The sequence below is a fragment of the Podarcis pityusensis genome, assembly GCF_964106645.2.
Source record: "Podarcis pityusensis genome assembly, chromosome: 8".
In the NCBI taxonomy this organism is placed as follows: Eukaryota; Metazoa; Chordata; class Lepidosauria; order Squamata; family Lacertidae; genus Podarcis; species Podarcis pityusensis.
In genome coordinates this window covers 54,612,383-54,639,363 of record NC_138033.1, presented here as the reverse complement: position 1 = coordinate 54,639,363, position 26,981 = coordinate 54,612,383, and the positions used below count along the sequence as shown (strand labels likewise).

General features: G+C 41.5%; 1 protein-coding gene across 2 annotated transcripts in view; it reads right to left on the bottom strand.

Annotated features, from left to right (window-relative positions):
* The window catches only part of CDH13 (cadherin 13), a 680,788-nt gene that overhangs the window by 295,979 nt on the left and 357,828 nt on the right, over positions 1–26,981 (bottom strand). For both annotated transcript variants that reach the window (XM_081016580.1, XM_081016581.1), the window contains exon 5: positions 14,312–14,464. In XM_081016580.1, the coding sequence (XP_080872706.1) occupies positions 14,312–14,464 (153 nt within the window). The remainder of the gene's footprint in view (positions 1–14,311; positions 14,465–26,981) is intronic.

Genomic DNA, 26,981 nt, shown 5'->3' with positions numbered 1-26,981 from the left:
GCAGTAGATCAATAAAAATACAACTCTATCTTGTATCACCACCTGATATATTTTAGATGGTAGTGGAACGATGTGATGCCTCTCACAATATGAAGGCACAGGTAAACTAACGCAGGGAGACGAATTATTTCAGATAGCTAGACTCCAAGTTTTCTTTGGTCTTGTGGATTAATTCTAAGACCATGGACTTAGCTCAGAAACAGATCGGGAACTAATTTAGCTGGAGAACAACCCCTGTCATCCCTGGCCATTGGCCATACTGCCTGGGCCTGATGGGTTTTAGGGCAAAGTTTGCTCCCTTCCACATCACTGTCTCTATGAAGAATTGTCAGGGCTTCACTCCAGGTCATCAAAAGCAAACTGATCAATGTAACGGGGAACTGGAGTTAAGGAGCCAATGGCTTGAAAATGGATTCTAGGACATCAATGCTTTAAACAAACAAAAAAGAAATGAAGAAATAAAAAAGATCCTCAGAACTGACTATCAACACAAACACACACCAGGCATTCTGCCAAACAGCTCTTAACACAAGGAAGAATTAACTAATATTTAGCCAAAATCTGCTTCCCTGAAATTCCCATCCATTATTTCTAGCTGTCCTGTCCTTGAGAGCATTGCATCGCGTTGTAGCTGGTGAGCAGGGGGGTAGGGGGACATTATATACTACAGTTCGTCCCAGTAACATCTAGTACTTCAAAACCCAAGAGAAATTATCTCCCCCAATATGTGAAGCCAAATAAAACAATGTATTTTATCATGACATGTATCATGACAGCATAACATTTTCACTCAATGAAAGTTGGGAAACTAACAACAAAACTATCCTTTGTGGACCTGTGTGTCCCAGACTCATTGCGTTACAGAAAGATGGAAATCCAAGTGTTTCACCGTAATGGAACACCCTTATGTAAAAGTATAAAGGGGGAAAACATAAATCGTAACAAATTGAAAGCAGGGACATTTTTACCCTTTGAAACCCTTTGAAATTAGACCCAAATTGTTAGAGAAAATAAGAGGGAAGGTAGCAAGGGGGAAAGTATATGGCATTTATTACCCAAAGCCATAATGTTACAGTAACCAATATATTCTGGAAACAGCTGCAAAAACCAAAGAAAAATCCTACGGGGGTTGGTAAAACATGATATTATAAATTACCGTACACCACATAATAGTCATGCTTCTAATAAAAGACTATTATTCTTGGTAGTACTAACTGACAGTTAATTTTCACCAAGAATTTATTAGAAAATTTCCTTACAATTATGTGTGTGTGGGGGGGGGAACAATAGTAGTCAAACAATTGGAGAGCAAGAGATAACCATGAGAGTAGAATTCATGGGAGCACCCCCTACGCAGCATGCTGGTTGATAGCAATTTCCCACCCCAGAACTCATAAATTATTTCCACGTTTTCATTTAGAAATAAGAAATAATGGACTTCATGGCATTTATGGTCTTTGGTGGCAACTTATGTCATCTCCCTGACAGTTACTTCCATATCTTGCATTTTTAAAATGGGCATTAATAAGCTGCCATGCAGGAAACAGGAAGAACCTGAGAAATGTGGATTTCCTTCTTTATTTTTCACCCCAGTCCTGAAGACTTTACAGTACTTAACTCGTAGAAAAATCAAGGTATGGATCTGCCAAGATGGTCTGCCCTCTTTTGTAAGTAGCAAAGGGTTTATCTGTCAATTTCAGTTTCTCAGTCTTAATTTCAGTTTTCTACATGTCCACATCAGTTTGCTCTTTTTAAAAAAAAATCCTCACGAAAATTCACCACCATTTTGCTACAAATTTCTCGTTATATACACGTCTGTATGCATTTTTGTATATTATACCCATTTTTATTTTTTGCAAAGCAATGTTCCCTACTATAATGCATAATATTTGTTTGTTGTTTTCACCAATATTATGCAGTTTTATGCACACTTTGCCTGAATACACATATTTTTGTACATATTACTTGGTTGAATAACTGCACTGCAAAATTCTGAGAAGTATGAATACATCAGTGAAGGTATAATTGAAATGCATTATAAGAGGAAATGGCAAATAATAATAATAATAATAATAATAATAATAATAATAAATAAATAAGTTCCTTGGCAGAGCTGCATTTAAAAATGTACTGTATATTCTAGGGGGAGAAGCTGATGAATTTCCAGCCAGACTTAAAATAAAAATAATTTCAAACTGATAATTTATCTTAAGACGGGAGGCAGGCAGGTGGAATAGAAACAGAGAGAAACTGAAATCAATAGGTTTTTCCAACTCTAGGCAGAGCAGTCCCTCTATCCAACCCTACCAGCTTCTCTGCATCATCCCAAAAGCATAGACCTCTCCTTTCACCCATTGAAGCTATGGGGAAGTGAATTTGCTGCTTGCAGAGAGCTGTGAAGTTGGGCTAGGGAGGGAACAAGCCAGCCCTGCTGCTGTCATGAGGCCCAACATCGAGCCAAATCTGGGCCTCATTGCTGCACCAGTTCAGTAACCTGCCTCCTCTTCCTCCCCTGCCACCATGCAGCAGGGCCAGTTAGGCTTACAGCCCAAGTCATCAGGCTAATGCTGCAAATTAAGACTGCCAAATCTGGACCCACCAAAGGCAACGGGGAACTCAAAAGCAACTTCTCAGAACATGTTATACGGGTTTTAATTAAATGTTGTTGTCCCCTTCTCTCTGTAATAAAGCTCATTACAATAGATTATTGCCCCGCTGTGTGATCATATATAAAGAAACAGCAGTATATCTCACTGGTATATTATGGAAATTAAAATTCCTGATGCTACCATAGTAATTAATTTCCACAGGGAAGCTGGGTTAGTTTAGTAACGAGATTAATGAAAAATGTTGCCCGAGATAACGGCAATTCTGAAAGGGGGAGGGACACCTCATTTTCCCGCTTCCTCAGAAATGTGCAAAGGTTTGGAAGGAGTGCATGTCCCATAAAGCAAGAACATTGCACCCCATCCCTACCCACATGTGTTGTATAAAACAGTGGATTGAAAAATACTGAATATTAGTTAATTTAATTGTGAACTACAAACACCTTCTTCTCCTGCAGAATTGAAGTCTTGTCAATGACACCAATTTGGGGCACCCAATGTGACGTGGTAGGGCCATTGCTCGTGACAAAGTAACTGATATGCATGCAGAAAGTCCCGGGTTCGATTCCTGGCATCCCCAGGTAGAGATGGAAGCGTTCCCTGACCGAAAACCTAAAGACCTATGGCCAGTGAGTGTAGGAAATACTGAATTAAAAGTAAAATAAAATAAAGCAGCAGTCTGTCCCTGAGAGACTTAATATCAGTTGAGTAAAGTACTTACGACCATTAGGAAAACCAAAATTAATGTTGTAATTCGGAGAAGGAGTACTGTTTATCTATATCTGTATTTGTTATATAGACCCTTTCAGGGTCCTCCAGGCCTTTGACAACATGAAATTTATGAGTCATTTTTCCAGCTAATGCTAAACCCCATATACTTTTATACCATAGTGAACGTCACAAGTGCTATAAGGTTTTCCATTGTGAGGTATCCATGTCAAGAGTTTCTGATAGCTGAGAGCTTTCAGGTGATGGTCCCAGGGATTCAGTAAACAAAATCTTGTTTTTCAGTTATTTTTATTGTATAGATTTGTTTTACTTCAATAAAATCTTTTTAAAAAACTTTTACCATTTATTTTTTAAAAACTAGATGGAGCAATGGCCTGACTCAGATAAGGCAGCTTCCTGTGTCTCTATGTTTCATTTCATTTCCTGAAGGAGAATTTGAATGGACATATGAAGCTATTTCCACTGAAACAGATGACTGGCCCGTCTAGCTAATCCATCGTTAACTGCTACACCTGGCAGTGGCATTTCCAGGGAACTCGGGCAGACACCAGCAACCAGAGATCCTTTTAACTGGAGCTACAGGGTGCATCATACATGCATGAACTTCATTGGTTCCTTGTTATTTTATCTGTGACCTACATCTGTCCCTTCTAATCAGTGCTAAAAATATTTTTTTAAAACATACACTGCTCAAGTGATATGATAGGGGGAAAGACAAAATGTTTCCCCTCACACCCATAAAGAAGACTTAAGACACTGTAGTCAATGTTTAAAAAGGTTATGTTTATTAAAAAGTAACAAATTAGAGGATCTGCCAAATTACAGATGGGGGCAGGGGGAATTGCTTACATAACAAGGGAAGCATCCTTCACTCCCTAGACATGGAAACTAGCAGACTATGTGTTCCCCAGCCAAGGATGGGGAGAAAACCTCTCTCCTTGCTAAGGAGCCACTGTCCAATGTTCAACGTGATGCATAGGCCAGGTCCCAAGGGAAATCCCACTTACCACCTAGTCTCTGGCTCTGAGTGATTGATCACCCCCAGAATGCCACTGGATTGCAGTAAATTCAGATCTTACATTTCCATACCTGCCCAAACTGAATGTCAATCAGCCCAATAATGCCAACTCAAGAGAATATGTTCTACAGTGTGAAGTAGGCAGAAACAGGAAGTCCCAAGAGCCAACCAGGGAATTCCTACTCAGCCCCCCAAAATACAACTAGCTGAAGCCCACACTATATAGGGGGAAAGTAGGGTGCTGCAAAATGAAATGCAGTATAGAAATTGTTTTTGATAATAATGTGCTGCATGTGTATGCAAACACCCACCCACCACCCACTGTAGTTCATCCAAAAGTTCTGCAAGAGATAAATGATGGCAGCAGCCTGTTTCATTGTTCCCATTGATCTATGGTTATTTAAAAGAAAGACATAGTTTAATTCCCTCTGAAAATGGGGAAGTGGAAGACCAGCTAAACAATTTAGATGCCTGTGATCTAATCTCTGTCAAAGGCATGAATCTTGGCTCTGGCTGTGTTCTCACCACTGCAGCATCCTGAACTGCATATATTCTGTTGACTTTGCCTTGCACAAAGCACATCAACACAATTAATGCCCTTTTCCAGTGTAAAACATTTGCAAAGTTAAATAATGCCAATGGCGGTGGTTAGTAGTACATTCTCCCCCCCTTGAAATGCATCTCCTGTCTTCTAAAATAAATTACATTTTGTCTGTATATATGGAACAGAATTAGGTGCGGGGGGCAGTGGTGAGGAAGCAGTCACAGCTTATTTCCATTTTTTACATCTTTGCTAAAATGCATAACATTACCAGAGGACATGAAAAAGTTTTCTCCATCGTCTTCTTTTTTTGCCAACTATGTTGTTGATGGAATGAACATTTCCTTCAGAAGCCTGGCTGCATCCCCACCCCACCCACCACTTTTGGGGTTGATGTTAATTCCAAGTTTCCTAGGAAATATTCCCTGCTTACCCTGTTAATGGTATTTTTATTATTATTCAGAATTCAACTGATCAATTTCCTAACCTTGCCAACCTGGATTTAGGAGTTAAGTTGCCTCTTAGATTTCAGTTCAGGTAGCTCAGTCAATGAGAGGCTGGGGAAATTACATAGACGCTTGCATCCAGAACTTCAAAGCATGTTCTACACATAGTAAGCACTGTATTGATCAATAGCTACTGCTCAAGAAAAACAATGAGGCCCAGAGGCATGCCCTTGAATTTCTCAATTCTGTTAGTGGCATGTTTTCTCCTAAACTTACTGCATTCCTCCCACACCCTCCCGCAATTTTGTAGGGACCCATCATATTTTAATACCCAGATTAATGGTTGCTATTAAAAACATGTTAACTGTGAAAACAATGGCACATCTATCACTGCTCTCCCTTCACCCCCTCAGCATATTGACACATTGTTTAGGCTATTAAGTGGGCACACGTGTTTTTTCTCTCTGCTTAGGTGTTACAGCAATTTACTCCATTGTTCAAAGAAGAGTGCCCAGGAATTAAATGACTGGATAATCAGTTTGCAGAGTGAAGAAGTCTCTGTACAGAACAGATTGCAGTTTAATGTTCTGCTAGTAGTTCCATGCATCAATAAGCTCACCGTGTCACTATGTAAGTTGCCAAGTCTAGCTTCTCAAACATGTGTATTTACAGAAAGAGGGATGCAGGCTCAGCTAGTCACTACTTTCAAACAAACTCCAGGACAGCTCTGGACAGATATAAACAGGGGTCTCCTGTGCAAGGTGTTCTGGCATTCTCCTTTCTGACCTGCAGATCTTGCAGCATGCAAGGCATGGCCACTGCCATACACCTCCCAAGGTATTCCAGCACGGGAGGGAGCAATTCAGATTCCATAAGATGGAATCTGTATTCTGTTGCACCACCTCACTGTATTAGAAAGCATTTTGAGAATGTACATTAGTCACATTAGGAAGGGCTACAGAAGGGACCAGGTTGAATCCCCAGCATCTCCAGGTAGGGCTGGGAGAGAACACTGCCTGGAATTCTGATGAGTTGCCACCAGTCAGTTCACAATATAAAAATTCAAAATACATAATAAAACAAAGACAAATCAATAAACCTCCATCCCACAAAAAAAAACAAAAAAAAATGAATGTTAATCAGCTGAATGCCTGGTTGAAGAGAAACATTTTCACCTGGTGCCTATATATAATGAAGGTGCCAGGTGAGTCTCACTGAGGAAAGCATTCTGCAAATGGGGAGCCACTGCAGAAAAGGCCAATTCTCCAGTTGCCACCCTCCAGACCTCTCTTGCATGAAGGGCCTCACATGATGATCTCAGAGTAGGTTAATGTGGAGAGGCTGTTTTTGAGGTATTGCAGTCCTGAGCCATTTAAGGCTTTATATGTCAAAAACCAGCACTTTGCATTGGATCTGGAAACTAATTGGCAGCCAGTGCAGTCAGGCCAAGATTGGTGTAATATACTCAGATCATCTTGCGCTGATGAACAACCTGGCTGCCGGGGCTGTTATAACTTTGTGCCTGAAGCTGAATCTTTGTTGTTACAGTGGTACCTCTGGTTGCGAACAGGATCCATTCCGGAGCACCGTTTGCAACATGCGCAGAACGCAACCCGCGTCTCTGGGTCGCGAATCGCCGCTTCTGTGCATGCGTGTGACATCATTTTGAGCATCTGTGCATGCACGAGCAGCGAAACCCTCAAGTAACCCTTTCCAGTACTTCCGGGTCACCGTGGGACGAAGCAAATGTAACAAGAGGCATGACTGTACTTTGCTTCAGTAAAGATCCCTTTGTGTAACATGTGTGACTTGACAAAACGTTTCAGAGAGAAGGTGGTTTTGCACAAAGATCTGAATATAAACCAATCCTAACATCAGAAATCACAATTTAAGAAACACCCAGGTTACATCCTTAATATGTGTGTTAAAACCACAACTGTGGGGAACTGCTTCTCACTTAATAAACAAGGATGGCAGAACAGGATGCACTGGATTTTAACAATGTTCTTCCACACAGGCCTGTGGGCTGTCTCTGTGGCTGTCCATATAAAGTTGGAGCTCTACTTTCCCTCGAATATAGTTACATTTCAATTTCTGCAACAGTTTGTACAGAAAAGTTGCCAGCTACCATTTAACCTTCTCATTTACCCATTCTCTTTATGTACTCAATCCATTTTCTTCAGTGACTGCTATGTATTTTACTCTGGTTGTTTGCATCCTGTGACAATCATTTTAAGACTCAACCACTGATCTAAATGCATTAGCTCTTAAAGCCATATCCAGGGCTCTTTCCCCCCCTTTTTCTGTCTCGCTTCAGCAAAACCCAGCTTCCTGGTGGAACTCATATGCAGTGACAAAATAGGGGAGGATACATGTTTTTGGTAGCACAAGTTATGTAATACTGGGAAGAATGGGGAAAAAATGTGTGCAGTTCACATTTTCATGCAGACCTACCCAATTCACAGTTTTTGGACTAATAAGTAAACCGGAATACCTCTATTCTTTGAAATTCACACATTGAATTATGTGACTCAGTTCCCCAACCAAACCATTTACACAAAATTGAACAGGTTAGCGACAATACTGTATAAAACGACAACATATTGGGGGAAATCGCATGCAGAAATGCAAATATTAAGCCAAATGATACAAATAAAAGCAAAAAAAACTACATATTGTGAGAAATTAACACAAAAAGTCACAATTTTTGTGCAGATTTTTAAAAAGAAAATTTTGTTTAACAGATGTGGAAATGGAGCATGGAAATTGAACACTGGCATGCATGGGCTTTCAAGCCTCAGAGGGATATTTCTTTTGCAGGTAGAAAGTAAAATACCTCTTTCGCCTTGCAACAGATGAGAAAACAGCAAGAGGATTTATTATATTACATAACCAAATGTGACAGAGAACATGAAAGCACACCAAGGCCCATTTAATGATGTAGAAAGATCTGATGCATTTTTTGAAGTTAAATGGGACTGGACCTCCTCTGATCTGGATGGTAGCTTTTCAGAAGGAAAAGTGTGCTGTGAGTCTAATACCTTACAATAATAATTTAGGTAGCTGTTTTGCTAAAATCCAGCTTTTGCTTAAATAATCCCTTTTGCCATGCAAAAGTATTCTTCTGTGACATTTACTGGATTACATATTTTGATGCCTGTACATAAAATGATTTAACAAGACCCCACACCACAAAAGTAAGGTACATGACAATCACATGTTGCAAAGTTCTGTGTTTTACAGATGCACATGTGAGGAACTGGGTGTCCTGCCTCCCACCCAAAACACAATACTGGGCATGTCTCAAGGTGATGTATGATGTAAACAGAAAAAAATGAAACACACAAATATGAAAACTGCAGATAAGTTTAAAACTAAAACAATACAAAATAGACAAGGACCTATTATTTCAGCTGAGAAAGCCTATTGGAACAAGAATATCTTCTGGAAGTGCAGATAGTAGGTGCCTGTCCAATTTTGAAAGGGATGCTGTTCCACAGAACAGGAACGGCAACATAGGCAGATATTTGGGGGATTAGGCCAAATATACATCAAGTCCAGCATCCAGCTTAACCCAGTAGACAACTGCTTATATCCAGAAAGCCCACAAGCATGTCACAAAGATAAAAACCATCAACACCCTTATATGTCCCCCAGGGACTGGTGTTCAGAGGTATGTATACTGTTTTCTTTGAACACTACAGTCCCATTTAATTGTTATACGGAATGAACATTCTGCTGGATCAGTGTGCAGGAGATGTATAAAGGCAAATTCTGCCCTAGGGATCATTAGGAAATGAAGTGAAAATGAAAATGAAACTGCTGACATCATAATGCCATTCTATAAATCTATGGAGCAACCACATTGCATATACTGTGCAGTTTTGGCCAACTCGCCTCATAAAGGATATTGTAGTGTCAGAAAAGTTTCAGAAAAGGATAACCCAAATCATCAAGGGGATGGAGTGACTTTCCTTTGAAGAAAGGTTGCAATGTTTGGGATGTTTTAGTTTAGAGAAAAGGTAAGAGTAATATAAATGAAGCTGGGTGTTGGAAGATTCAATACAGAAAAAAGAAAGTGCTTCTTCATAGGTAAAGGTAAAGGACCCCTGGATGGTTAAGTCCGGTCAAAGGTAACTATGGGGTGTGGTGCTCATCTCGCTTTCAGGCCAAGGGAGCCGGTGTTTGTCCACAGACAGCTTTCCAGTCATGTGGCCAGCATGATTAAACTGCTTCTGGCACAGTGGAACAGAGAGCACGGAAATGCTGTTTACTTCTTCATACAGTGCATTCAGCTATGGAACTTGCTCCCACAGGAGACTGTGTCACCAACCTGGATGGCTTTAAAAGAGGACTGCACAAATTCATGGATGATAAGGATGACGTGCTCTGCATTATGACTAGTCATGCTTCTGAATACCAGTTGCTGGAAGCCACAGGAGAAGAGAGGGCTCTTGTGCTTGGGTTCTGCTTGAGGCTGTCCTATGCTGGCTTGGATGGGCCATTGACCTGATTCAGCAAGGCTCTTCCTATGTGTTTATATCATTATCAAACCCAAAATACTGGTTCAGAACAATGCCAGAGCTCAGTGACAGAATATATACTTTGCAGGCATGCAAAATGCCTGAAGCTCAGAGAACAGGTTGCTAGACTAGATGGGCCTTTGGTCTGATTCAGCAGGGCTAGTCTTACATTCTCTTTTGAAGGCAATAGCGCTCTCCCACTTTGTCCCTCTTAAAACTGGCATGCATTTACTTACCAAAGGGATCCCAAGCTTCTCCTGAAACACACTAATTTGTGGGGCCTATATGACAACAAAATACTCTGATCAGAAGCTTGAGACTTGTCAGCTCTAAAAGCTCCAGAGTCAGAATTAGGCGGTGGGGAGCCAGCCTTTTGGAGCACTCCAGCTTTTAAGGAGATAATAGCAACCAGTCACAAATCTTTTATGTAGCTGCTTTCAGAGCACAAATACTTTGAAACCAAACACAATCGGAAACTGACACTTTGCAGGCATAAGACGTCGGGGCAAGGTAGGTGGGTGGGGAGAAGTTTGATAATGCCACTCAGCCAGCATCATGAAAATTGGAATCCTGACAAAATTTACCTAGGCAATTCCCCCTTTATGAAAAGGGAAACAAAACAGAGATTATGAAAGGTTTCTTTTTCTTTTTTAAATTTGTCTAAGAAAAATGTTTAACAAGTGCCGGATGTGAAATCAATTGTTAAGAAGCTTTCATTCTCCACGTTTCATTTTATTTCCTTCTCTTGCGGTGACAGGCTGTCTTCCTAGACAAGGATCCCAAGCTTTAGATAGTGACACATAAGAGGAAGCGTTCAGACCAATTAAGCCCACAGCTCCGTCAAAGAAGCAAGAAAGCACCCCTGTTTCTCTGAGAGAGATTAATTGGGATACTGAACATGATTATTAAAATCAGGTTGGGGGGGAGGGGAGAGAATAAAAATCAAATAATGATGGTAGTGGGAGCCTACTTTATGTGACAGATGAATGACACCCAGGAAAGTCTTGGAAAGTAGGAAAACAGGAAACTGCCTTATACTGAATCAGACCAACAGTCCGTCTAGTTCAGTGTTATTTATACTGACTGACAGCATCTCTCCAGTGTTTCAGACAGGGAGATTTTCCCAGCCTTACCTAGTGATGCTGAGAGTTGAACCTAGGACCTTGTGCATGCAAAACATGTACTCTGCCACTGAGCTATCACATTTTATCATATATTGCAGGGGCCCAGGACTCAGAAAACTCCAACAGCCCTCGCATGTGGTACCCAGAAGTTTGAGCAGACCCTTGGCCTGAAAAAGGTTCACCAGCCATTCCTATGGCTGCTTAAAGACATTTTATTATTTAGCATCTGTTGCAAGCCACATTGAAAGGATCTCAGTTATAAAGTGACATATAAATATAGGAAATAAGCAAACAAGTAAGTAAAATAAATATTGGTTCCCACACAGACAGACTTGACTTTCACTATGTTTTGGAAAGTACCAGACAAAGCTGCTCTTCCAAAGAAGGGATTTTGTTTTCAATATTTTGTACAATATTATGTGGAACAATATTTTGTAGTAATTAAGGGATTTCCTCAACCCCCGCTTAAGCTGAGCACACTCCGTGAAACGAAAACACATTTTCAATTTGGGGAAAATAAAATGACTTTGGAGCCTGATTGTTAGCCATAAATTATCTGTCACAAACATTGGGTGGTTAATGTATTAATAGCCTTCCATCTACAGAATTGGATTTAGTATTCCTGTTTATTGAATTGATTTGCAAGCTGTTTACTCAGACTAGAAGAATAATTTGTGAATGACCAAGTCTGTGAGAGTCTAAATGAAAAGGTGGAAACTAATTCCATTAGTTAATCTGTGCTACTTCCTTCCTTCCTTTTCTTTCTCTTTCTTTCTTTCTAAATGCAATTGTCTCTGTTTTTATTTTTAAAAGATAAAACTGCAACATCTACACATTAATTCTCCCTTCCCCAACTTGGTGCCAGCCATGTCTTTTGAATTACAACTCCCATCACCCTTGATACTAGGTCATGCTGGCTGGTCCAATGGGATTTGTAGTCAAATCAAAGTTCCTTGCTCAAGCAAGAACTTCCAAGTTCACATTAAATTTTGTTTTAGGCAGAAGTTAATGGTGACACTACCTAGAAGGCTTCCAGCTCAGCCATTTACTTGAGGTTAATGGCTCCTTGCTCCAGACAAGTGGCAAATCATTCTTCTGCTGGAGAGAAAAAATGTACCGCAGGAAGTTCTCTGTCGCAATTGTAATTTGAATGAGCTGGGCCCATCTCTCAAGCCTATTGCATTGAACCAGATGACCCACTTATCACTTCCAGCTTTGCAGAATACCAGGATTCTATTCTGCTGCACTGACAGTTCAGAAAATATTTATATCTTTCCATGGAGAGTCATCTCCTCCTATTTTTCATCTCCATTGTGCTCTTAAAATAATGCATAAGCACCAAACGAAGGAAAGCATTTCTTAAAAAAAAGAAACTTTCCCAAGACTTTGCAAGAGACTCAAATACTTTCATGTATCAAGAAAAATCAAAGGGGGGACAGAACCCTGCTGCTTTCTTGACTTCACAATACATCTTCATTGATTCCAGTTCATTGTTTTTCCAAAGACTGACTAATCAAGTTGAGCATTCTCCTTCTGCAGATCTTCTTGACTGCAGCTTGCTCAACGGGACTCTGGCTGGCCTGCTGAGCACCAGAATTATCACGGGTCACACAGAAAGAGTTGCAGCCCATTAAAAGATGCATTTGCATCTCCTTTCTGGCTCATCTAGCATGCTGCAATATATATTGTTTTATGTGATTTGCAAGGCTTAAGGGCAGGGGGAGACTATTCTAAAGGAAATAAATTGGGGTTATATTTGAAGATGTGCTGTAATCGTTCCAGCATGGGGAATGCTTTGGTTTACTACGAGAGAAGGCTGCCCTTTGATCAACTATTTGGCCATACAGGATTTGACACCTAAAAGGAGTGTTACATGCCTACACTCTTGAATTTGGAGCCCTGAATAACAGGCACTGCTAACTTCCTACTCCCTGTGCTATGAGAATCAAGAGACCCAACCTCTGCAACTATCTGATCTATAGCCTATACAATTTGTTGGTGAGATGAACCATTAAGTTGTAACTTGCCTTCCTACTTTCTGACAATACGTTCTTCCTTTCTTGTCTATTTTCTGGCCCATACAGCCTTGTTATATATGGTCTGATCCTGCTACTACAGGTACTGCAGCCTTGGTTCTACAGGCAGTGCTACTGCCTTTAGAACAGAGGTCAACAAAGTGGCATTTGTGGACACAATGAAACCCTTGATAATGTTCCAATTCCTGTCCATACCACAGAATTCAGAGAAGTTTTGAAGGAGCTGTATTTTGCTTGGTTTGATATTTAGTAAATACCCACAGGTCCTGCTTTCTGAACATAATGTGTACCCAGGAAATTGTTTGTTAGGGGAGTGTTTGCATAACAAGCTGACAATTGCCATTGTTTCCTATATCTCTAATCTGTGATTTGTCTCATCTCTCACCACCCTTCTTGAAATGGCTGCAGTCAACCAGCAGAAGAGAGACAAAAGAAAAATATATATTTTTCTGATCTCTCCCTCCCTGCATGGTTTCTATCCTAAAATGTTTGGCACTGACAAGCAAAACACCAATAAGGAGGTGGACAAAGTCCAGCTTTTCGTTTTGACTGATTCTGCAGTGCATATAGTGAGGTTTGGGTACTAATTTCTTGTGTTCTGATAAATGAATTTTTGTATAGTGAGCTCTTGGAAAGCAACAGAAAGGGGACAAATTTCTCCCCAGGCCCTACAAAATTCACATATTCTGGCCAGCCTCATCACTTCACTTGTTTTGAATTTTCTACATCACTATCTACAACACTATGAAGAAGCAGCAAATTGAGGCCAAGAAACATAAAGCATAACTTTTGCAACATCCCATGAAGATAAAGAGCCCCTCCAGGTTACTTGTTTATTGATCATCCATCCTGATTTTCTTGCACAAAGATCACACAGAAGTTGCTTTATATCCAGTATTTACTGAGCATGCATCCTGATTTGTTGGCAGGGTGGTTATAGAACAATCAGCATTTGTCCTGCATTCATCCTGATTTGCTTGTAAGGGTTTTTAAACCTTCCCATACATTCATCTCACAAGTTCTATTGCATTTCCCCATCACTTTCCAAACCACAAAATGTCTTTCTTTCTTTTTCTTTTCTTTTTTAAAAAGTGGATTTATTGTGCTAGGATGACAAAGTTTTTAAAATCCACTTCAAATGCACAAACATAAAGGTCTGGTATGTGATTGAATCACTCAGACAAAATGTGACAGTCTGGAAGCAATCACAAGTTAAAAGGGGGAGAGAGAGAGAGAGAGAACAACATGCGCACACACTCACACACAAATACATTGCATGGAGACTTACCTGGTATGTGGCCATTGCTTCTCTGTCCAGAGACCGTGTCACAAGGACCTCTCCTGTGCTCTCGACAATTTTGAAAAATCCCTTTGGCTCCTGGTCCACACCTTTCCCAAAAATCCGAAATTTGGAGCCCTCTGGTCTGTCATTGTCTACCACCTGTATGAGGCAAACACAGTAGTGAGGATACAAGCCAAGGAAGCAGCAAAAAGGAATTAGGAACAATTTATCATCTTGTAGCATGCCTATATTATGATTCCTACACCCCACATAGCTACAATTCCCAAAGTAGTTTAACAATCAATCCCTCTTCCTAGGGTAGTATTGGAACTGTAGTTCTGTGAGGGGAACTCACAACTCCCAGCACTCTTAACAAACTGCAGTTCCCAGGATTCTTTGGAGAATCCATGACTTTTTAAAGTGACATGATACTGCTTTAAATGTATAGTGCAGATGGGGCCTCACGTAAGGCAAGAGACAGGTCTAGGTAACAGCTGGGGTTTATGTTTTCAGCAATGGAGATCAGGACATTGCTTTCCCTGCCTTCCCCCAGAATCCTAGGTGTAACCTGATGCCAACAGAACCTAGCAGACACTTAAAGGGAAGTTCTCTTTCTGCAGTTCTCTTTCTGCACATAACTGTGGCATTAAGTCTTGCTATGAGAACTATTGCTTCTTTTCTCTTGCATTCTGGGAAGTTTTTGCCTCTGCACATGAGTCTGAGAATGTTCTGAACAGTTCCCATTGAGTTCATGAAACAGTGTACCCTGACCTGTTCTTAACCACATCTACGGAACGTGATTGTTGTATTCTTTCATGTTATGTTCTTTCAATATCAATCTTTAGTTATAATTTAATTAGGAGGTTTCATGCCTGTCTAGTTCTAGCTCCATTTCTCAGCCTTTGATCTATCAGTGATAAATAGTTATATGTAATTCCCGCCTTGTACCTATGTTAACCAATCAGCAACAAGATGCTTTGTGTTTGTATCAACCAATCAGCCACAAGCACACCTGTGGCAATGTTTGTAATATTCAATAAAAGAGAGTTCCCGGGGCTTGCCCCGGCAGACGCCTCTCATATGACACCTGCCACTCGTCTGTCGTGATTTTCAACCCAACAGACACTAATTCGATGTGTCCCTTCCCTGTTTTTTTTGGGGGGGGGGTGAGTGTGTGTGTGTGTGAGAGAGATTTGCCATCAATGTTAGCTGCCAGTTAAACAATAATAATGACTCTTGCCATGTCTCTTTAAAGATGTTCAATTCAATATAAGTTTATTGTTCTAGCCAATGACCATGACAAACCTGCAACAACAGTAGCAATAAAACAATACAGTTCATCTATCCATAATATGAGGCAACATTCATGATGTAAGAAATATTGTTTCCTCTATATATACAATGGTGGTGCTGGCTATTATTATTCATAATATTTCTTACCCACCCATGTGAGGGTAAAAAGGTGTGTGTGCAGCATCCAATGAGGCTACATCATAAAGGTCCCAGGTGTGCCTCTGGGGAGAGGGAATTCTACAGCTGCTACAGATAATGCCTTCTGCTGGAAAACCATCCCCTTAATATCTGAGGGTGGTAGTGGCACTGCCAAGAAGGAAATAGTGCAAAGTGTACAGTTGCTGCATTTTGGGTCAAGCAACGCCACCGGTTCTCACTGGAAACTGGAGAGTTGTTCAATTCACTAAAACAAAGAGGGAATTCTGCACATGGTGTCAGAAGTGAACAGCAAAGCTCTTCCACATGAGAGATCTGCGATCACTTCAGAGGACAAAGGAGTTTGTTTTCAGGAAGTCCAGGTTCTGACTGCTGTCCACAGCACCCTCTCAACATTTCAAGGCCTCATCTACACTATACATTTAAAGAACTATGATACTGCTTTAAACAGCTATGGTTTCCCCAAAGACTTCTGGGAGCTGAAGTTTTTTTTAAGGGTGCTGAGAATTGTTAAGAGAACACTATTCCTCCTCACAGGAGTATGATTCTTATGAAGAAAGTATGATTGATAAACCATTCTGAGAGCTGTAGCTCTGTGAGGGGAATAGAGGTCAATCAAAGTGCTCAGCACCCTTTATATACTACAGTTCACAGAATTATTTGGACAAAGCCATTATTATTATTAAAGCGGTATCATAGTGCTTTAAATGTATGAAGTGAATGTGGTCAAAGTGAGTGCTTCAGAAGACAAAGGAGTTTGTTTTCCAGAAAGTCATTCTATTGCTCTGAAGGACAGTCATTCAGATCCCCCTGAAAAGCTTGCTGTTGCCTCTAGTCATTCTCCCTCCAAATTTTGCAAATAAAGTTAACATAAAAAAACCCTCCTAGATATGGTTCAGAACAAAACACCTGCAATGAAAACTAAGCACAAGAGTCAAGATCCAATTATGTCTGCCCATCCCTGAGTCTATCCTTGCACCTGCTCTTTTAAAGTCTGGAATGACGACATTGACAATTACCCAGAAGAAGGTCTTTCTAAGTTGATACTTTGTTTAAAGTTTAATTAGCCACAAGAGGGAGCTACGTACTCCCAAAAATGACAGAAATATGGACCTCTTCTAATTGAGGTGACATTCATATATAATGCCACATTAAATAGACAGGACTTATCCCAAAGAATTCTGGGAGTTGTAATTTGTTAAAGGTGCTGAGAGGTGTTAGGAGGCCCCCACTCCTCCCAGAAAGTTACAATTCTCAGAATCCTCTGTGAATAGGAAGTGATTGTCAAACTGCTCTGGGAATTGTAACTCTGGGAAGGGAATAGCTCCCAGAATCCTTTGGGGAAAACCATGATGCCTATAGAATGTTGACACAATTCAAAATGTGTGCTTCTTTGGTTGAGGTCCCTTCACCCACCCCCAATAAAATATTTGAGGGGGCCACCCTACCCCACCCCCAAAGTTGATGGGCATTGCCATTCAAATGGTGTGCGCGCACACCAGATCATGTGATCAATTATGTGGGACGGGGCTTATCTGCTCCCACAGTGTGTTGGCACTCCTGTTTTGATAACACCGAAGAATGAGGAGTTGTGGGGGGATTGGCAGAAATCAAAATGCCATGTTTTTGAGGGTCCAGGTAATAGTAACCTGTGTGGCATAGTGGTTAAGGTGTCAAACTAAGTCCTGAGGGACTAGGGTTCACATTCCTCCTTGCCCATGATGCTCACTGGGTGACCTTGGACACCAGCTCTCGGAGTAGCCTACCACACAAGGATAGTATAGCGATAGGGAGAGGCATGTATATCACCTTGAGCTCCTTTTAGGAAAAGCAAGATATAAATGAAATAAATAAGAGAGCAACACCATTCTGGCATCTTTAGAACATTTCATCAAATGGTATCCAATGCTGGCCCTACACAGAGTAGACACATTGAAGCTAAAGGACATTAGCTGCAATGGGTCTACTCTGAGTAGGGCTTAGTTGGCCACAGTCCATCCCTGTTTCTTCATCATCATTATCCCAGTGTATCATCATCATCATTTTATTTGTATGCCGCCTTTCCATGGTTAAAACAATGCTCAAGGCGACTTACAGCATGACAAGATTTACATAATCACCAACTTAATGAAGGTCATAAACAATAAATAAAACACATCAGAAAGTACACAACGAAATGGAAAACAGTTTCCACATAATTCATAAAAGCTAAAAACTAAGAATACAGCATTAATATTAATCACAATCTAAAATGACATAGATAAAAAATAAAAGCAATTTTAAAAAGAAAACAAAAACGGAGCCCTCTCTGCCCAGCAGCAGCAGCAGCAGCACTCCTTTATGGAGCCTGTCAGGCCCCGCCCCAAGCCAGGTGGAGAAAACAAACCCCATTTCTTCCCATAATTCCCATTGCAATGATTCTGTTCCTGCACTCCCTGATTTTCTGCCTTCCAGATGTTTTGGACAAGAATTCCCTTCATCCTGGATCACTGGCCATCTTCTCTGGGGAAGATGGGAATTGTAAGCCAAAATATCTGGAGGGCACCAGTTTACAGGTGGCTGTTCTGTGCCATGATGTGCTATTGCTCCAATGAGACTTACGGGGGGATTATAAGGTGCCCCCCCAGCCAAGAGAAGTTACATTGCTTCCACAAAATAAGCTATGAAAAATCTGGGCAGGGGTTGGTTTTGGCTCCTTGCCCATTTTGCCCTCTCCAACACCCCCTGTGAATAAATGTTCTTGTGAGATTCAGGCCTAATTCAAATCTTCTGAACAGGAAAAGGAGCACTTCTGAGGCAGGAAAAGACTGCATCCCTTGAGGTTTCTCCATAAGGGAAATCAAAGCTAAGGCAAATGGCATTCGAAGGCTGATAAACTCCTACAAGCAGTATAAAACAAATGGGCAACTATACTTAGAAGTCCCTTACACTCAGTGAATTCTGGCCAGAAGAAATTCACCAACACCATTTTTCAACTGGTGTTACCATGTCCCTTCCAGCTAAGCTCATTTCAACAGTATGATCCCTCAGCTGTTCTGATCTTATCACAGAAGTAAATCACAGAGCGTTTTCCAAGGAGTGAGAAAGAAATAGATAAGTGGAGCCAGGCGGAGGGAACATCAGCCCACAATATCCCCAGGAGAGGATTTGTGTGTGTGTGTAGTTTTATAACCACAACAATTTTGCTTTTGACAATATTATTCCAGCTTAGCAACCACAGAGGTGATGTTACTTAATAACTGTCTATCCCCCCCCCCCAAAAAAAAACTCCAAGTATTCCTGCACATCCTTTAGTCTCAGAGGCAGGTATGTGGTTGCACTCAAAATAATTTTCCATTTCCCAACACAAAAGTACCTGGATTTTAACAGAAACTCTATACCAAGGGTATCCAAGATGGTGTACTCCACATGTGCCCACTATAAGTTCCATCAACCTTAGGCAGTATGGTCAGGGATGATGGAAATTGTAGTTCAGGTACCACATTGATTACCCCTGCTCTACACATTCCAGGCACCCACATCATCTCGTTGAATTGTAAGACTCACAACGCCCTCAAAGAATCCTGGGAACTATGGTTAGTTAAGGGTTTTTTAAAAATTCTCAGCACCCTTAACACACTACAGTTCCCAGACTTCTTTCAGAGATGTCATGGCTCTTAAAGTGATACAGTGCTGTAAGAGTGTTTTAGATGCATCGTGGGGGGTGACCTTAAGTCTACACAGTATAAATTAAAAACAACATTCACCTACTTGACAGGGTTGGATTATATACTATATATTTATTTGTTCTGGAGATTTCTATCCCTGTTCCCAGTGTATCTGTACCCTCACAAGGCAGCTTACATTTGCAACAGCAAACCATAACAAAAAGTATTATAAATATAATGAGAAATATTGTTTTGTGTGTGTGTGTGTGTGTATAAAACAAAGGGTGGCTGGGGAGACCCAGCCAGATGGGTGGGGTACAAATAATAAAATTATCATTGAAATTATTAAATGTATCAACAATCCCAGATGATTTTAAAAAAATCAAATAGCACAGAACATCAGTGCTAAAAAGGTGTTAAAAATATCAGCATAAACAGAGCTCAATAAAATTATCCAAATGCAGATCAAAAGGGGGGGGGGGGCTTAAGCAGCTTCTAAGAATCAACAGCAAAGGAGCAATGTCCATTTCCCTGGGAAGGCACTCCAGCAGTGTGGGGCCAACCCAAAAAGGGTCCTGCCTATGGTGTGCTCCAACCAGACAGCTTCTGTGGCGAGTCAAAGATCAGGACCAAAGAAACTGAACTCAAAGGTATCCTTCATGTGGGTATTATATAGGTATCCTTCAGATAGCCTGGTCCCCAACAGTTTAGGGACATAAAGGTCAGTTCCAGCACCTTAAATGGGGGTCTGGGGGAAAATTGGCAGCCAGTGGTACCACCACAGAAGAAGTGTAATGCAGTCCCAATGCCAACATGCATTTCAGCTGCCACATTCTGCCCTATACGAAGTGTCCAAAACATCTTTAAGTCACATTACAGTACTCTGGCGTGGATGTAATCAAAACATGTAATTCAAAAAGAGATAAATAGATACAGAACAACAATCATGTACACCTCCTTTCTCTTGAACATAATTTTTTCAGGAATCCAGCAGTACAGATTATGAATGTGTGTGTGTGTGTGTGTGTGTTTGCAGTGCACTTTTTTGGTTTTGGTTGTGTGTTTCTTTACTGTAATAAATGTTTCCTTTTTTCTGACAGGCAGAAAAGTTGCACACTAGCAAATAAACAGGCTCAATTTAATTCAGCAAAGAAAACTAAGCCTGGCTCTTAACTTTTTGCTATATTTCCTTTTGCAGGTTTAATTAGTCCCCCCCCATCCTCTATTTGATGTCAAATCCCCAAGGGTCAATTTTAATTGGGAGATGCATGTGACTAGAAATGCTGCTCTAATTTTACTATTTTAAGTGCAGAATAATAATAATAAAATGAATATCTGCTGGGCAATGCAGCTCCTGAAAGCGTTGCTGTGGTTTCCTGCAGGCTTTAGGGCTATATATCCAACAGAGACGGGCCAAGACACATTGATGCCTCAGGCAGAAAATCAAAATGGCGTTCCCACAATGGTAATAAACAAAATAATTGAGAAGATGCTGCTTTTTCACAGCACCCCATAACCGTGGCGGCTGGTAACCACCGAAGCTGGTGGGACAGAACAGCTAATGGCAGGCAGAGTCAACTTATTCTGGCTTTCTTCCCATCCTCCTCCCTTGCAAGGAATATAGGAAGCACTTAAACAGTTATCAGACAAAAGCATCAGAGGGCACCTAGGATTTTACATTTCTAGGGGCTGGCATCAAATACCTAGATAGACTTGTCATTTTTCAGTTCTACATATACCAACAGGGGTGAACAGAAAAGACTGGGGAGTTATCTGAATGATAAGTTATTTATGAGTACAGTGGTACCTCGGGTTACAGATGCTTCAGGCTACAGACGCTTCAGGTTACAGACTCCGCTAACCCAGAAATAGTACCTCGGGTTAAGAACTTTGCTTCAGGATGAGAACAGAAATCGTGCAGTGGCAGTGGGAGGCCCCATTAGCTAAAGTGGTGTTTCAGGTTAAGAACAGTTTCAGGTTAAGAACGGACCTCCAGAACGAATTAAGTTCTTAACCCAAGGTACCACTGTATGACTGAGGAGACACTAGACTGTTGGGCTAAAGCTTTGCATTTTAGGGTGCAGAAATGGTGGCTGAATGAAGACATGCATCACTTATTTACTGCATTTATATCCCATTCTTACGTTTGGGGGATGGACAGGTGGTGTGATGTGCGTGCCTTGAATGCACGTAAATGGGGAGTTTCCTGCATTGCAAAACTCAGTGAACAGCACAATTCATAGGAAAACTGCATTCCAGTCTCCATATTAGTTCAGGAAGTAAGTGCAAATTAGGTCAGCTCATTTTTAAATGCAGATTGAACAAAATTCTCCAGCTTCCCTAGAGGTATTTTGAAGTTTACAGCACAGCTGCAGCTAGGCCTTCTTGCAACACATTGTTATTCTTGTTGCAAATGCAGCAGAATTTTCTCCAAGAAGTTCAAAACAGAATATATGGTTCTCCCTTCCAACTTTCCCAAAGTTATCCTCATAGCAACCCTGCAAGGCAGGTTAGATTGAGAGAGCTTATGATTTTCAGGGGGTTGGACTAGATGACCCGTGGCTCCCTTCCAACTCTAAGATTCTATGAATACCATACTTCTTCTTGTCCCTCTGCATTCCCCCTGAGGAAAACCATCCTTTAGTGTTCAATCAAAGCAAATGAGCAATTCAGGTGTTCACCAGATTGAAGTTTGCACCATTTTAGAGATAAGGAGTAGGCTTTCCCTGGGAAAGGAGAGGGGCAAAGGGAAAACTGTTTAGTCTAAGGAGAATGTGGATGAGCCCCAAGAGAGGGATTGGTCAAAATTCATCCAGTGAGTTTCATGCCTGAGTATAGATTGACAATCTGGCCTTCCTGTTCCAAATCTGCATGTGTATCTGTGCTAAGTAATGCTCATTTCGATTTGAATCTGAATACAATCCATCGCGGGTGGCTCTGTGGTCTAAATCACTGAGCCTCTTGGGCTTGCAAATCAGAAGGTTGGTGGTTCGAATCCCCACGACGGGGGGAGCTCCCATTGCTCAGTCCCAGCCCCTGCCAACCTAGCAGTTCGAAAGCACATTAAAGTGCAAGTAGATAAATAGGTACCGCTCTGGCCGGAAGGTAAACGGCGTTTCTGTGCGCTGCACTGGTTCGCCAGAAGCGTCTTAGTCATGCTGGCCACATGATCCAGAAGCTGTATGCTGGCTCCCTCGGCCAGTAAAGCAAGATGAGTGCTGCAACCCCAGAGTCGTCTGCGACTGGACTTAACTGTCAGGGGTCCTTTACCTTTACAATCCAATTAAAATCAAAACAGTAGCCATATCCACATGTGAATTTTCATTGCCTCATTTGCAGCAATGCTCAATAATCTGCACAGATATCCAAGGCCATGGAGTAGTACTAATCTATACACATGCCAAACACTTTTTTGTTGTTGTTGCTGCACTATTAGGGTTTGCAAAGTTTGTGGTTCAAATAAATTACATGAAAACCAACATAAAGGTCAACGCCTTTTGCAATGCAAAATTTGTGGGATGAAAATCTCACAAGATCTTCACTATTTGATTTATATTTCACCTTTCCTCCAAGGAGTTCATAGCAGCTTACATGTGCCCCCCCCCCCATTTTATTCTCACAACAGTGACTGGGCCACGGGTACACAATGAGCTTTATGTCCAAGTGGTGATTTGAACCCTGGTCTCCCAGGTCCTAGTCCAATGCGCTAACCATCCCACTGCACAGCTTGCATGGGTATTTTGGTGGGGAGTTAAACCTGCATTTCTTTAGCATTTATAAACTAGCGAGGATAACAATGCATTTATCTAATCATATAGCTCAAAACCCAAAGGGAAGAAAAAATCAGAAAATCTCTACAACAGACCATAGCATTTTGAAAATATAAGCCTTGGAAAGCTGCTTCTGACATAATGTTAAGACCCAGGTTCAAATCTCAGGTAGGATCGGGCATGTTGTTATCTCTATGCCACATCGTAAATCTACTTTAACAAAATTGTCATGAGGATAAATACACTGAGATGAGGATAAGTCCTTGATGTAGGACAGATGGAGGACAGAAATACTTTGGAGGTATTAACATGCATAACAGTGCCTTATTTTGCCTTCACATTCCTAATCTTGCATCTCCAAGTCAGACAGGTTTGTTGAATGAGGACCACAAAATTAGAAACCTGAAGGATCACAGCTGTGTGTGTGTGTGTGTGTGTGTGTGTGTGTGTAAATGACAGAATTCATCCTCTCCCAATGACTTCACTACGGGCAATCAGGTTCTGACTCCAACTGTTTCCGACAAGATATGATTCCTAATAACATCATCCCACACAAAACTTCATGCGGCATAGAGAGGTGGGGTTGGGGTAGGGAGAAAGGTGAGAAGAAAATCCAGAGTACTTGATATAATTTCTCAAATGAATCCCTCATAATTGAAATCATCTTGGATCTAGCTTATTACATCTAGATGCTTTACTTTTGCAGGGAAACACTTAGCACCCGGTTCCCATATGTAGCTTATAACCCACAGATCTAATTATAGATTTTTCTCAGTTACCAGTTCCCTAGGAAACAAATCCATGGCTCATGTACTGAAGGTCATGGGAGGAAGATTTTCCCCCACCCCCATGTATAAGTAACTTATCTAGAGGTCACAGGTCTGGATGGTGACAAGATAATGACACTACTGTCAAGGACAGACAGCTGGTCCACTGGACCAATTTAACACCTTGAACTTTTAAATCTTGTAAGCCCTTAATACTTTAATTATTAATTAAAACACCTACTTTTTTCTTGCAATAAAGAGAGGAATCCAATGAGGGGTTTTTTGGGGGGGGTGCACATTTTTCTGGTTACAAAGTAAGGAACAAGGAGAAACCAATGTGAATATCTAAAAAAACAGGAAGGGATGGCATGCCTGATAGGTTATCGTACGATATTTATTCAGAAATTGTCCCTGCACTTCAGCTTAAAATGGCAGCACATCCAAGCGTTTTAATCAATAGGCTTTGTGGTTGCTGCTCTTCCAGAATGGGAAAGATGGATAAACAGGTGTGGTGCTTGAAATTTATTCTGCATTGCTCTTAAGGTGATTGCATTGTAACACCAAGAGGCACACAGACAGTGGCCAATGGAAGATTGAATTATAAAACAAGCAGCAGGCAAAATAGGACGTGTCTAGAGATGGAATCTGGAACCAAGACAGCACTGACAGGGCAGTTTATTCTGTTTCCCTAACTGGTAATTTATTCATTATATTTGGGCTTTCACGTGTGCAAAAAGCAGTTTTGGAAACCTAGCAGCACATGAGGGAAGTTTAACACTCATTTCCATGTGCCATCGATTCCAGAAATCTTCTGTTTGTAACCCCGTGGACCCAGAAAATGGGGGGAGTAAAGTGATGAAATCTGAAGCAGTTCTTTTCTGCCATTTTAAGGGGAAACAGAAGGATGCAGGTACAGCAGCAATGTTGTCCAAGGATGTTCATGGTTGTATCGTACCATGCCCACTGGGGTGAATGAAATTTAGCATGACATGGTGGTACATCGATTAAAAAAACCTCACAGTTCCACAACACAACAACTACTGCAGTGTGAAAAGAATGTTAGAAAACTAGCAGAAGGATTATAATTACTAATATTAGAATCAGGAAAACTAACACAATATTACCCTCATCTGAATGCACCCTAAATGTGTGGAAGAGGTGTTGATGTTGGTTCTGATCCTGATATTTACATGTTGACTAGCTCATCTATATAACGTGTGCAAGCATTAAATTAATACCCTCACTGTATGAAATCTATAGCCTGCCAATATTCAGGGTGCATATGCACACATAGTTTGTGAGTTACAGAATAGGTTGATGCATGGAGAGCAGAAGTGGGATCTTGCCACTATCCTGTAATAGTGCCACTGTATTCTGCTCTGGTCAGACCTCACCAGGAGTACTGTGTCCAGTTCTGGGCACCACAGTTCAAGGAGGACACTGACAAACTGGAACGTGTCCAGAGGAGGGCAACCAAAATGGTCAAAGGCCTGGAAACGATGCCTTATGAGGAACGGCTAAGGGAGCTGGGCATGTTTAGCCTGGAGAAGAGGAGGTTAAGGGGTGATATGATAGCCATGTTCAAATATATAAAAGGATGTCACATAGAGGAGGGAGAAAGGTTGTTTTCTGCTGCTCCAGAGAAGCGGACACGGAGCAATGGATCCAAACTACAAGAAAGAAGATTCCACCTAAACATTAGGAAGAACTTCCTGACAGTAAGAGCTGTTCGACAGTGGAATTTGCTGCCAAGGAGTGTGGTGGAGTCTCCTTCTTTGGAGGTCTTTAAGCAGAGGCTTGACAACCATATGTTAGGAGTGCTCTGATGGTATTTCCTGCTTGGCAGGGGGTTGGACTCGATGGCCCTTGTGGTCTCTTCCAACTCTATGATTCTATGATTCTATGATTCTATGTTCCACCAGCTTTCTCTCAGGAACAGCCTATAACCAGATGAGATCTTTGAGGAGGAAAATAACCCTATCACCTGTTCTAGTACACACAGAGTTCAAGGGGAGTCAGAAGATACAGACCACCACCACCCTAATAACACCACCTGGGAAGATACCCTGCTTGAGGTGGGGGTGGGGGGCAATCCATATGCCCTTACTGGTGCCACTACCAGATCCAAACCCTCCAGGATCTCCAAATGGGTCCTATCTCAGAAGCAGAGACAGTGGTAGTGCCTGAGTAGAAGACCAATATCAGAGAGATGGTGCCCGTATTTAACACATCACCTTCCATCCCTTCTCATGAGGAGGAAGCCAGATGACTTCCATGGTCTGTAGATCAGAGCCTTCCTGAGTGTCATAAGCCCAGTGGAGATGTCATGGAAGGGATGAGTGGATTCTGAGGTGGAGGAGGAAGATATGAGGGAGTTGGAGAGATGACCAGGGGTAGAGTCTGAGAGGGACAAGGGGGTCAAAATTATGTCTGAGCTGGAGAAGGGGGCCAGTGGTCCAAAGTGTCAGGAGCTCAGTCCTGAGGAAGGTTCAAGTGGGTTGTCATAGATGTGTCCCACCCCTGTGATAAGAGACACCTTTAGTCAGACACCTAGGAAGGGCCACTGCCAGTCCCTCCTATCACTCCTGTCAGTTAGCAGCAGCCTCGTGGGGAGGCACCTGAGAGTAAGTCAGATACTGTGCCAGCACCTCCATCGTCAAGGACATGGTGTTGCCAGCGCTGGTGCAAACAAATTTCACAGGCCCAACCCATTTGCAGAGTGCATGTCCAGAAGTGCTTTCCCAGACCAGAGATGCCTGTCATTTGCCACACTAAGGCTTGTGCCCACCCTGCTCTTCAAAAGGAAGAGGTAGGGGGCATGAAGCTTGTTGAGTCAGCATTTCTACTGGAGCTTAGGCATGCAATTCACCTGCTGTGCCTTTAGCTCTTGCCTTACCTATGTATTGCTCAGATTTAAGCTTCAAAGAATTTGGCAGAAACAGAAACCCGAGTTCACGTTCTTCATCTGGCTATGAGGGCAAGGACACTGACATGCCAATGAAAAGTTGGCAGCAGAGCCAAGCAGTTCAATTCATTATTTATT